The 12,828-nt window shown below is 36.5% G+C and overlaps 1 protein-coding gene across 1 annotated transcript; it reads right to left on the bottom strand.

The window, feature by feature from the left end:
* Nucleotides 1–1,933: 1,933 nt before the first annotated feature.
* Nucleotides 1,934–3,674, bottom strand: LOC113285680 (protein LOL2-like). Its single transcript, XM_026534474.1, has 4 exons — nt 3,519–3,674; nt 3,120–3,227; nt 2,828–2,937; nt 1,934–2,227 (listed from the first exon to the last, which is right to left on the bottom strand). Exons 1-4 carry the CDS (start codon nt 3,562–3,564, stop codon nt 2,165–2,167), a joined length of 327 nt encoding a protein of 108 aa, XP_026390259.1. The 5' UTR covers nt 3,565–3,674; the 3' UTR covers nt 1,934–2,164.
* Between the last annotated feature and the right edge of the window lie 9,154 nt (nt 3,675–12,828).

Genomic DNA, 12,828 nt, shown 5'->3' with positions numbered 1-12,828 from the left:
TGATTGGTAATGGTAAAAATATAGACGTTTGGTCTGATAAATGTCTCCCTCAAGGGGAAATTCCTCAACCAAAAAGTAATAATTGTATGCATCTAGTCTCCAAAGTGTCTGATTTAATGGATAACGAAGGAAAGTGGAATTCCCAACTCATTCATAGTGTGTTTCATAGTGACTTCAGGAAAAAGATTAGTATGCTTGATAATGTTAATGATCCCACTAAGAAAGATACCCTAATATGGATTGGTACTAAAGATGGGTCTGTTTCTGTTAAGTCTGCTTATAATTTTCTGTGTGATAGAAATCATGTCAACATCCTTGTGGAATGGAATCGAATTTGGAAACTCAATATGATGCCTAGAGTTAAAATATTTATGTGGAAAACATTAAGTGAATGCTTGCCTGTTAGAGAGATTTTGGGGAGACATACTCTCATTGATCTTCATTGCCCCTTGTGCAATAGTTATGTTATTGAAAGTGTTAACCATATTTTCACTAGATGTATTTTCTCTGAAGCTGTCTGGAGGGGTCTATCTTTCTCTCATCATTTTTACTCTGCGGTTAATATGTCTTACAAGGACTGGTGTCTTGTTTGGCTGAATGATAGGGATGATAGAGATTTCTTTGCTTATGTTCTTTGGTATATCTGGAAGTATAGATGCAAGGTGGTTTTTGAGAATGTTATTCCTAACCCGAAAGACCTAGTCGAGTTTATTAGGAAAGACAGACCTCAATACCTTAAGAAAAATATGGTTTGTGATCAAAAGTTGAAGGTTGTGCATGTTTGTGATATATCTCATCCAGCTTGTATTCATAATGGTTGTGACAGAAATCAGGGAGTCTCCTACATTTATTTAGATGCTGCTTTTCACCGTAAGGAAAAAAAAATTGCTTACGGGGTTGTTGAAGTTAATGACAGTGGGTGTATTATGGATTTCACAGGCGGAACAGGTTGGTGCACCAGCGCAAAAGAAGTTGAATCCAGAGCCTGCCGAGAAGCTACAAGATGGGCTAGAAGGAGAGGAAATGAAAGATTAATCTTCCTTAATGATAACCAGAATGTGATAAACAGTATCAAGAAGAACAGTTTTGCTGTAAATTGGACTTCAAAAGCTATCCTTAGACAAGCCTTAGAGTTCCACAGTTTTCCTGCTTGTTCTTCCTTTATTTATATTCGAAGGTCGTGTAATTATTTAGCGGATAATTTAGCAAAATTCCTTAACAAACATGTGTATGTACATGTAGATTCTAGACTTTGGGGTAAGTCTAGAAAGGAAAAATGGTCTAATGTCCTATGTAATGGAAACAATGTAATTCCTTTTTGCTAGTTTTATGAAATTTTCTTTTATCAAAAAAATATAAAGCAGCTTCTGGATTGTAAATCTGATTTTATTTTCTCTCATGTCCCAAAAATTATTTGAGGTACACGAGTTTTGTTTCTCTGTAAGTCTGGACTTCAAACACATGTTTCTTTTGATTATTCACCGCGCCCGTACGATCCCAACCATGGGACTTCTACCGTTCTACGGAGATTCCGCAATATTCAGAGGTATTCATGTTAGAATTTGTCATTGCAACAAAAGATCGCCAAAATCAATGTTGAGTCAACAGGACCATGGTGAGAAAATCATAGTAAGAAAATGATTGGAGAATTTGAATTGCCTGCATTTGCTAAAAGATCTGTAAGCCAAGTCTTGCAAAGGCCAACCCAAAAATCCATCAAGATCTAACTATTCATTGAAGAACCTTGACAGAGATCACTACTAGACCTGATCCAAGTTGTGCTGAATTATATGAAGGTTCATAACAGATGAATGACTTTCAGATCAATTTTGTCAGGAACACCTTTTCAACATTTTTCATGAATTCTATCCTACATGGGACTGTACAACAAAATCTGATAGATCGAGGAATTAACGGATGCAGACGGTAGTGCTATCGCTTCAAAAAAAATGTATACCCATAAAAGAATCACCTAGCAATTCCAAACAGGACCGTAGTCTTACTGAGTTCTTCATTGAGACAATTCCAACTGGTTCTATACATAAACATGCAACTCTGTAAAGCTTGTGCAGAAATTCAAATGAGACTCCTAAAACAAAGGTTGAAGCCAAGCATATAGTCACGATCACCCAGCTCATACAGTCATACATTGTTCAAAATGTTTCTAAATTACAGCGTGTGGAGGTGGGCCCTGTTGATCAGCAAGGCGAGGGCGTTGGTTGTGCTCCTACATGCATATAAGAAGGAGGTTAGATTTTGGTGAAGGAAAACCGATGAGAAAGGCAGAACTTGGATAAAATAATAAGGACATTGGTGAAGATTGCTCAAACGAAATAGAGAGCTAAGAGTCTAAGTTCCTAACTGCAGAAAGATCAGCTCTGTTAATGAATCAAAATTTCAACTATGGATACAGAATATTCAGAGAGTTTCACATTGTCTCTTCTTATATTATGGTTCCTCCTTTGTTGTGGCCACCGATAGTCTGCCAACTACCATATAGAAAATTCTAAAATACCATTTGTTCTAAAGATTATCAATAAATAAGAAAAACTGCTGTGAACTGCGACAAATACCTGAGTTCCTACAATGATGACTACACTTAGATCGGCCATGAAAGGAAGCCACTAACCCAAGCTGATTTTTCTAAATTTATTGGGATGCTTAAGTTTATTAGTAATTCGTCAATAGAACTCCATGAACGACATGTATGTCTTATCTGCGTCGCTAATGCTATATCTTTGTATACTAGACATTCCATTCATAATATTCCATACATCTAAAGAGCATGATAAAACTCATCTCTTTTAACTATGAAATTACAACTTACCCCAACATCAGTTATTGAATGGCAACATGAACATTTTACTTTTGGAGCTCCATATGGGTACATAAGCAATACTTCACAATTTGCACAGTTTACATTTCCAATTTGATGATCTGTTAAACTCAAAAGACCAAGTAAGAAAAATAACAGTACTTCTGCAACCATATTCTTAGCAACAGAATTTTACTGGGTATCCCATCCATAACCATATTTTCCACAAAAAACAATACAAGGGGAAAAAACTTCTGATTCCATGATAATAACTAGAAAGAAGTGTTAATAAGAGTTGACATACCTTCTAAAACAAGATTGATTGTTTTACAGGATACACATCTAACACGAGGGGCTCCTCTAGGATAAGAAACCAAAGTTCTACAAGTTCCACAAACCATTTGACCTAATTCTGCATCCAAACAATACAACACCTTCAGGGACATGACTATCAAAGAATTAAATCCGACTAATAGAATCTAAAATTAAAATTTCCCAATCTCATACTGATAAACCTAAGAGTATAAATAATGTTAGCAAGATGATTGAGTTATACTACACATGATAAGTTTTCAACCATGATAACATCATAGAATTAGGTTATTTGAGTTCAACCCTAATCCATAAACTAGCATTGCAGTTACAAAATCAAAGATCGCAGAGAAATTATCTCTAAATAGTAAATTTCAAAGGGAAAAAGAACCTGGAAGTGGAGAGACGGACTGCCATTCGGTGCCGTGAGTCCCCATAATCTGTTGCGGTTTTTCAAATTATCCCCTTTCTTATACGGAAGACTCGGGAATGAATAATGATGGTATTGTTGTAAATTTGACAAGCATTTAACACTTCAAATTAAAACTGGAACCGGTAATTCCGATTCTAGTTGTTAACATTCTACATCAGCCATCTTGTGCAGGAATTAACGTTTATAGTTGGGGAAAAAACGGTTCAGTCCAAAATCCCTCTTAAATGTGCGGATTAGTTCACCCCGATCCGATTAGGAACAGATTAGTCCAAAGTTAATTTGAAAATGTGTAAAGACGTTGTTATCCTTCGCACGCGTTTCATAAAGCGCACGTGCAACGAATTGGAACTGTTTTGTAACTGACACAGTTAATGTGGAAGAGACACGTTGGTTCGAAAAAGAAAACTGAAATTAAAAACTGGAAAAAGAAAACGAAAATGTTAGTAATTCATTTAGCAGAAGAAAGAAGATAAAAAAAACTCAGAGAAAAGAACACCAAGAGAGAACTTTAACCTAAAATCCAAAATCGAAAATCGAAACCTAAAGCTTCAAAATCAAACCTTAAATCTTCGCAGAATAGATGAATACAGTAGCAGTAACATAATGGTGACTGCTAAAAAACCAGTTGCTAAGCGAAAATCAACAGAAGAATCTTCTGATACACCAACAACAGTTGAAGAAGATACTTCAAAATCACAAGGACCGAAGACGAGATCAAAATCTGCAGCAATTTCAACATCAATTGTACAAGAAGATACTTCAAAATCACCACCACCTAAGAAGAAATCAAAATCTACAGCAATTTCAACATCAATTGTACAAGAAGATACTTCAAAATCACCACCACCTAAGAACAAATCAAAATCTACAGCAATTTCAACATCAACTGTACAAGAAGATACTTCAAAATCACCAGCACCTAAGAAGAAATCAAAATCCACATCAATTTCAACATCAACTGTACAAGAAGATACTTCAAAATCACCACCACCTAAGAAGAAATCAAAATCTACAGCAGTTTCAAAAAAGGGTAATACTACTTCAAACTTTTGTCCATCTATTGTGTTTTACCAGTGTACAGATCTGTACACCGGCATGCTATATCATGTTTATATGTTCTGATGTGTGTGTTTTCAGACTGTTGTCCATCTCTTGTTGTTGGTGTGTAGAGATGTATACACTGCCATGCTGTTGCAGGCCTTCTTTTACAGTTCTATCGATTTTTTTGTGATTTTCATGAGATTTGTTTTTGGTGTGTAGAGATGTGTACACCGCCATGATGTTGCAGGCCTTCTTTTACAGTTCTATCTATTTTTTTGTGATTTTCATGAGATTTGTTGTTGGTGTATAGATATGTGTACACCGCCATGCTGTTGCAGGCCTTCTTTTACAGTTCTATCTATATTCTTGCAATTTTCATGAGATTTGTTGTTGGTGTGTAGAGATGTGTACACCGCCATGTTGTTGCAGGCCTTCTTTTACAGTTCTATCTATCTTTTTGTGATTTCCATGAGATTTGTTGTTGGTGTGTAGAGATGTGTACACCGCCATGCTGTTGCAGGCCTTCTTTTACAGTTCTATGTATTTTTTTATGATTTTTATGAGATTTGTTGTTGGTGTGTCCATATATATACACCACCATGATGTTGCATTGATTTGTGTTCAGATTTCTTGTTCATGTGTATATACTATTGCACTCACATGTTGTTGTACTGATTGGTGTCATGTTCTGTATGTTTTTGTACTGACTGTTGTGATTTGAAACTGTTTTTCATCACTTGTGGTACCAGTGCACAGATCTGTACACCAGCATGCTAGTTCATCTTCATAGCCTGTTGAGTGTGTTTTGAAACTGATTTTGTTAGATTTTTGTAAGAGTATAAAGACTTTTACACCTGTATTGTTCTTATTTGATTAGTGCTCTTTTAAATACTTATGTATACATTGTTGTACACCTATGTGACTATTTTGTAGGTACAAGTATAATGAATGTATTATTTTTCTTGGTTCATTTTCGTAGATACCAACAAACCTTATAGATCAAGTTTCCATGCAATCAGTGACTTTGTGAATAGAAACCTTGAGGAAGATGAAAAAGAACGAGGAGGAAAAGTATGGTTCACCTATTATCAATTACAGAAGCAAAAAGAAGGACCATTTTGTCCTGTTATAGATATCTTTGTCCACAAAAAAGCAGATCAAAAAGATGAGAAAGATCCAACTAAAAAGAGAGGTGATATATGGACTAGGAACCCAAACTCAATCTTGAAAATTGTGAGACAGTATCGCCATGAAATTTGTGAAGAAGGGGGACATTATTTCATGTTTGATACTGTTATGTACCTAGATGTACCATAACAAGGGTGGAGGGATAATCTCTTGATTCTCACGAATCAAGCCTACTAGTTCAGTGAAAACCACAGCTTAATCGAATAAACAATTGTTTTCATTAAAATTGGATTAAGAGATTCATTACAGACTTTGACTCTTTGTAGCTAGGTTCTTCCCCATTTAGATCTAACGATCCTAAGCTAGCCCGCATGTGTACATCTAAACCACACGTTACAATTGATGATAACAATTACTAATAAGATAAAGTATGCCAACTAAATACTAACACTAATACTGTATAAGATATGGGACACCCTTTCCTCATCATAGTGGATACATGACACTCCCTTCCCCTTCAGAACATCCTTGTCCTCAAGGATGATGGTAGACAGTCCTCGCTTGCAGACCTTCAGGAGCAGTCCAATACCCATGACGCTAATGAATATTTTTGTGAGGTCCTTGCGTAAACCCTTAACCACTTGTGTGAATACCATGAAAAAGGTGAAAGAATCCATTTTAGTGAGAACTGACTTGTTGTCGATCCCTTAGCAATTTCAACCTGATTCTTGAGAGATACACATCACCTTTTGCTGTGAGGATATCATTCACTTGGGTGGATAATATCTCTGCTAATAGGAACGTTTCATTAAGCATTCGATAAAAACCAACAACACCTTTACCCCATGGCTGCAACAAGGAAATAATTGAAATATCGAATAGATATTGTTGTACACACTTGAACTATGATTCGATCATAACATATACACCATTCTTAAACACATGACCCAGTGTATCTTGACAAAAATATACCATGGAAAAGCAAGAATTACTCCTCTATGTCCGAAATTCAGACCTTGACAATCTAAAATTAGATCAGCAAGTAAACCATATGCCAGCTGCCGAGTAAGAGTGCCTTGTTGCAATATATTATCATACAACTTGCAACCTGCACGACTTCCCCCTTGTTTAACAACCCAAAATGCATTCGACTACTCTAAACCATACTCACATTCCATAATTAGTTGAAAGACTAAAGAACCCTTGTTTGTATCCCATAAATTTGAGCACACGAAGAGTATCAATGGATAAAAATGGGTAGATCTGATAAGAACTCATAGGCATCCATAGAATTAGAAAATCCCTGGACATCCTCTGCTGGAATAATTAGGGCACTAAAAATCCCAGAAGTAGGAAATGAATATCGCAAGGAGGAACTTACGCTGTATAATGGAGCATCAAAATGTGCACCAATCTTCCACCTCAAGGACCCTTCCAACTCAATTGTTAGTGGAAAATGCACTTCATTAATATCCATATGGAGAATGGGTCCATTCAAAGACTCGAATAATAAAATTAAATGGTACCCAGATTCCAAGATCAGCTCAAACACCGATTCGGAACCGTACTCGGCCACCCATTTTGATATAAGAAACATAGTGACGGTATAAGTAATTTTAACCATACAACATTCATAAGTGGTAAGAATAGAAAAATACCCTTGACTAGAAGACAACTTTCCTCTATCATAAATCCAGCGAGTACACTTGATGAGAACTACTATTCGGCAACTCGATGGATCCATGTGATCAATCATATGACAAAGTTCGAAGAAGATAAGGCTACTTCTGGAAGGTATAAGCAGCACCATAGAAATGTGAACATTAATTCCAACAAGTTCAGTTGTTGAACTTACAACTTCAATCAAATAGGGAGAGACCCTTCCAGCAAATTGAATTGTAATCCCAACAAGCAACCCACGCTTCAGCTGCAGAAGAGAAAAAATCGTGCTCCACAAAACAGGACTTAGATCAAACCTTCTGAAGTTCACCCAGTCACAACCACATAAGTATGTATAAGCATTCTGAATACTAAGCCACAACTTCAATCGATGCCCAAACTTAGAATCCAGTGTAGCAAAACAAGAAATCCAGATAATAAGGTCGATCTTTTTTCCACGATCAAACACACTATGGCTAGAATCCAAAACAAGGGAAAGACATACATCAACAATGAACTTGTAACTCAACTTACCTTGCTGCATCCATTTATACAACAACTTGCAATCATCGCGATTCTCAACCTCAATCACCAAGACAAATGCAATTGAGCCTTCGAACAACAACTGTAATGGGTACCGATGTTTGAAAACATTCTCATTAACAAGGTTCCTATAGTCTTTTTCCACCAAAGAGGTTAAAGAACTCACTAATATTTTTTTTCTTTGCGACATTTTTATAAACATCTCATCATTATCACCATAACCACTTCTTTTAACAAACACCAGTAGGTCCGGTATAATTGAGTCACAAAAGAATGAATCAGATTCAAACCCTGGTTTATTAGCGAGCTGAACAAAATTTCCATCAAGTTTATCTATTCGAATCGAACACACATCGAGTACCATGGAGCCAAAAATATTTTTAGCAGGACAAAATTTATAATTACTAACAAAATCAGAACCCTCCATAATCTCAAATTCCTTTCCACGATCAAATAAAAATCGACTATAATCAGAGTGAAGAGGTAAGCAATCTTTACCCATCAACTTGTTGTGAAGAATGACCAGATCCTTCAAGATTTGGAGTTTCTCATAACTACCCTCATTACTCATAGCTTCTGTAGTTTGAAAATTCACCTCATCAGGTAAATCATCCTCTTCATCGAAGAAAAACGAAGGGATGAGCAATTCGAAATCGAGACAATCATCATCTTCTTCAGTTTCAATAAAGAGAAATTGAGGAATCAAATATTCTTCTAAATCAGTGATTGAATCCTCTTTTTCATCAAAGAAAAACGATGGAATCAACTCATCAAGCGAATCGAGAGAATCAACAATCAATTCTTTAGCCACACACATCTCTTCAGTCTGTGTTTCTTTTGGAAACCCAGCTTCTTCCACTGTTTGTTCTGCAGGGTGAATTTCTTCCTGAATCTGTTGAGATTCAATAACCCCACGGATTGACTCTAAATGCTCACAAATGATGGTGGAAGGTGAATTGATTCCCATCTAATCCTGGCGAAGTTGATTTGAGACTCTAGTTCCCAAAGAGTATAATTTCGATTGAATGAAGGTACCTCGTTAAGTAGCTCTTGATATCGTCTTTGCAGATCCAGTAAATGGACATAGAGTTGACATTTCGCCCTAGCTCGATACAAAAAATCACCCATGGATCAAAACTAATCTGATGCCAATTGTTATGTACCTAGATGTACCATAACAAGGGTGGAGGGATAATCTCTTGATTCCCACGAATCAAGCCTACTGGTTCAGTGACGAACACATCTTAATCGAATAAACGATTGTTTTCATTAAAATTGGATTAAGAGATTCATTACAGACTCTGACTCTTTATATCTAGGTTCTTCCCCATTTAGATCTAACGATCCTAAGCTAGCCCATGTGGGTACATTTAAACCACACGTTACAATTGATGATAACAACTACTAATAAGATAAAGGATGCCAACTAAATACTAACACTAATACTGTATAAGATATGGGACACCCTTTCCTCATCATAGTGGATACATGACAGATACTCCCAATAAGAAAAAGAAAGTGGCAGTAAAGAGTGAACCTGAGGATTTCTTTATACTTTATGGGATTAAGATGGTGGCAACGGAACTTGAAAAAGGAGAAGATTTAAATACTGCAGCAGAAAAAAGATACGGTCCGCTGATAAACAGATTGCCTCTTAAAAAAACGAAATGAGCTGGGAAAAAAATATGTGGAGGAGGAAATCGTACGTATCATGAAGCTAAACCCAAAGTCGCCATTGGAGATTCAAAGAAACTCTGAAGACTTAGTGGTGTTGTTTACTATGTACTTGTGTATCACTGTGTTTTTTACCCAGACAAATGGAAGTATGATTAGCAAGAACCAGTATGCACACCTTTTTGAGTCTTTCGATATGATGAACAAAAATTGCTGGTCAGTTCATATACATGTGTATCTCATGGCGTGCATTAAGAAACATATCAATGCACCACTTAAAGTTAATGGTTGTGTGTATTATCTGTTGGTGAGTTTACCATTTTAAAGAATTCTGTTCATTGTGTTTGTTTCTTTCTATTACATTTCTAACTATTCACCTATTTGCTAATGCAGCATTGGTTTCCTGAACACAACAAAGGCATGCATCCGATCAATGAGGGTGTGCCAAGGCTTCTCAGGTGGATTATCGGCGACGTCAGTAATACAATCGAGAAAGACCTGAATGACGTCATGAAAAGGGTATCTCAAAAAACTTTCTTATGATAGTATATGTACATTAAGGTATACATGATTGTACATTGTTGATAGATTTTAAGAAATTTATCTTTTGTACAACAATGTACACTCTTACAACATGTGTAAAAAATTGTACACCTGTAATCAATGTTGATACTTTGGCATGTTTTCAGATGAAACCAGGATGGGTAAAGGTTTACACTGATGAAGAGCGATTGTTTTTGGAAGACCACCGGACGCGGAAACAAGAAAATAGCATATATGCAGTGAAGGAAAAGCTGCGCATTTCAGATATGCAAAGAAAGGAGTTGGATGAGGAGCTTACTGAAGTTCAGAAGAGGCAAGAAAGGCTTCTTAATTACATCGAAGAGAAAAGCCTAAAAGTTAATGAAGTTGGTCTAATGAACTTGACAGAAAGAGAAGTGAATGATTTTCGTAATTACACTTTGGATGAAATCTTATAATTTGCAAAGGAAATACGGCTTCAAACTGAGAAGGATGAGGAGATTGAAGAGCAGGAGGAAAAGCAAGATGAGGAGTGATGTGATTTCAAATTTAGTTGTAGTAAAAAGTTCGTTGAGACTTGTGAAAGCAAAAGATTTTAGATTTCATGAAATTTAAAAAAACAAGAATTAATTCAAGATTATTAGGAATAACCAAGACACTGATTTCACTATTACACATGAATAAAATTATGGAAAATAATCCAAAACTCTAATTATCTTTTAAGTCCCTTATTTCTTAATTCACAATTAATCAAACATATTCTTAAATATTAATTGTATTCCCCAAGCATAGACTATCAATTGATTAAACAAAGTATAATCTATAGAATTGAATCACAAGTAATTAAGAAAATTATGTAAACATTTAAAAACTCTGCAAGAGCAGTGATTGAGTGAATTATAATTAAAAATTAGAAAAAATGAAATAGTTACCCATTATTCATGCGTGAATAGCTTCCTCATTGCCTTGGTTGTGGGAGAATTAGCTCATCATCATGTAGGAAACACACTCAAAATTCATTTTTTATTGCTTAAAGGGTGTTTACAAAGATGAAATGGAGAAAAACTATTAAAAACCGGGTTTGCAACAGTTATAAGTTTTACAAACTGAAAAGAACGATAGAACGGAGTATTGTCGCTTATTCTCGACCCTCGCCTGTGTGTCATTTCCACTGTTGAGAAACGACTGTTGTTGCGCGCCTAATGTTCTTGGTGTTCTTCACATCAGCAGAAATGGTGATTCTTCTGCAACTCGACTTTCACAGCTCTGTAATCTCCCGCAAACTCTCCGTCTCTCTTCCTTGCATATCCCTTCACTATTTATACATCTCTGCAGTATGAAAATCACCGTAATAACTCCATTATAATCCTCATTAACGCTGCCAACCACAAGAATATTCTCTTTCCTTTTTTTTTTCTCCTGCACGCACCTGTTGTTGTCATCCTCTGTCCAAACACTCTTCCACACATCCCAACATGCGTCAAACACGCTCAGGTCACATGAAATCTTCCCAAACATACCCAGAAATCCCGAGAATAATATAAGCTTCCCTGTTTCTTCTTATCGTGAGAAAATCCTTCCTTTTTTCTAACCAGAGGAAATTACCAGTCCTGTTTGTGGTTAACAGGCCCAAATCAAGCTAAAACTTCGATTGAATCTCACCAGAAGCTCTCCAAACCAAATCCAGAAGATCCCGTATAATATTTTTTTTCTGTGAACCTCTGTTTACCTAAACTCAATGATTTAGCCAATTCTGGACCAATAAAACACCCACATCATCTTTATTTATCCATAACAGGCCTATCCCTTGAAAATCAGCAGTTGAATCTCTGTAAATCCCGTCCAAAACTTCAACCCTAATTCTGCCAGTGAAGACACGTTTTCCCGCCAATTCTTGAATTTGAAAGGTAGAAGAAAGTGCCCCTTATCCACGACAGGGGTGCGAATAACAGGTGGTGCTCTGGGGGTGCAAATAGCAGGTAGTGTGCCCCTTAGTAATTGGGTGCTGAGGATGAATTTGGGATATGCATAACCATGGGTTCCTCTTAGCCAAATCTGGGGTCCGTATAGCAAATGTCCTCCGGGGTCCAAATAGCACTTTTTGAGCAAATTTTTCCACACAAGTGTATTTCTCCAAAAACACCTACACAAACATAAAAACACCATAATAAGTACGAAATTGAGTACCAACAATACAAAACATTAAGGACAAATTAGACACAAAAATGTGTCTATCAAATACCCCCAAACTTATTATTTGCTAGTCCTCGAGCAAAACTAATCTAGAAAAATAAAATGACTACACTAAGCACGTGCAACAAGCCGTTAAACCGCTAGGTGGCCCTAGCGGCGGAGTGTTGTCTCCGGAGGGTTTACCAGAGGTGTACCCACAAAAACTTTACTCCAGACCCTAGCTATCTACGCAGAACCTTGGAAGGCACTAAAGAATCTCCTTGGTTGGCATACAATCATTGACTATAGGAGGAAGTACCCTGATGCGAAATTCCTATTGTTGTACACGAGTTTGCACTCAGCATACTATAATTCATATATAAGTGACAGAGCTCTACTCAGATAGTTTCTAGACATCATAACCGGATTCAACCAATCATATGGAAAGATTAAGAAGATGGATAAAGAGAAAAATAGATGGTTAAAGTGAACGGTGTTTCCCATATCTGTCTGAAGGCCTCTGCCAAGA

Source organism: Papaver somniferum, chromosome 6 (genome assembly GCF_003573695.1).
Source record: "Papaver somniferum cultivar HN1 chromosome 6, ASM357369v1, whole genome shotgun sequence".
NCBI classification, from domain to species: Eukaryota; Viridiplantae; Streptophyta; class Magnoliopsida; order Ranunculales; family Papaveraceae; genus Papaver; species Papaver somniferum.
Note: the sequence above shows the minus strand (reverse complement) of the source record. Positions and strands in the feature narration are given on the sequence as shown.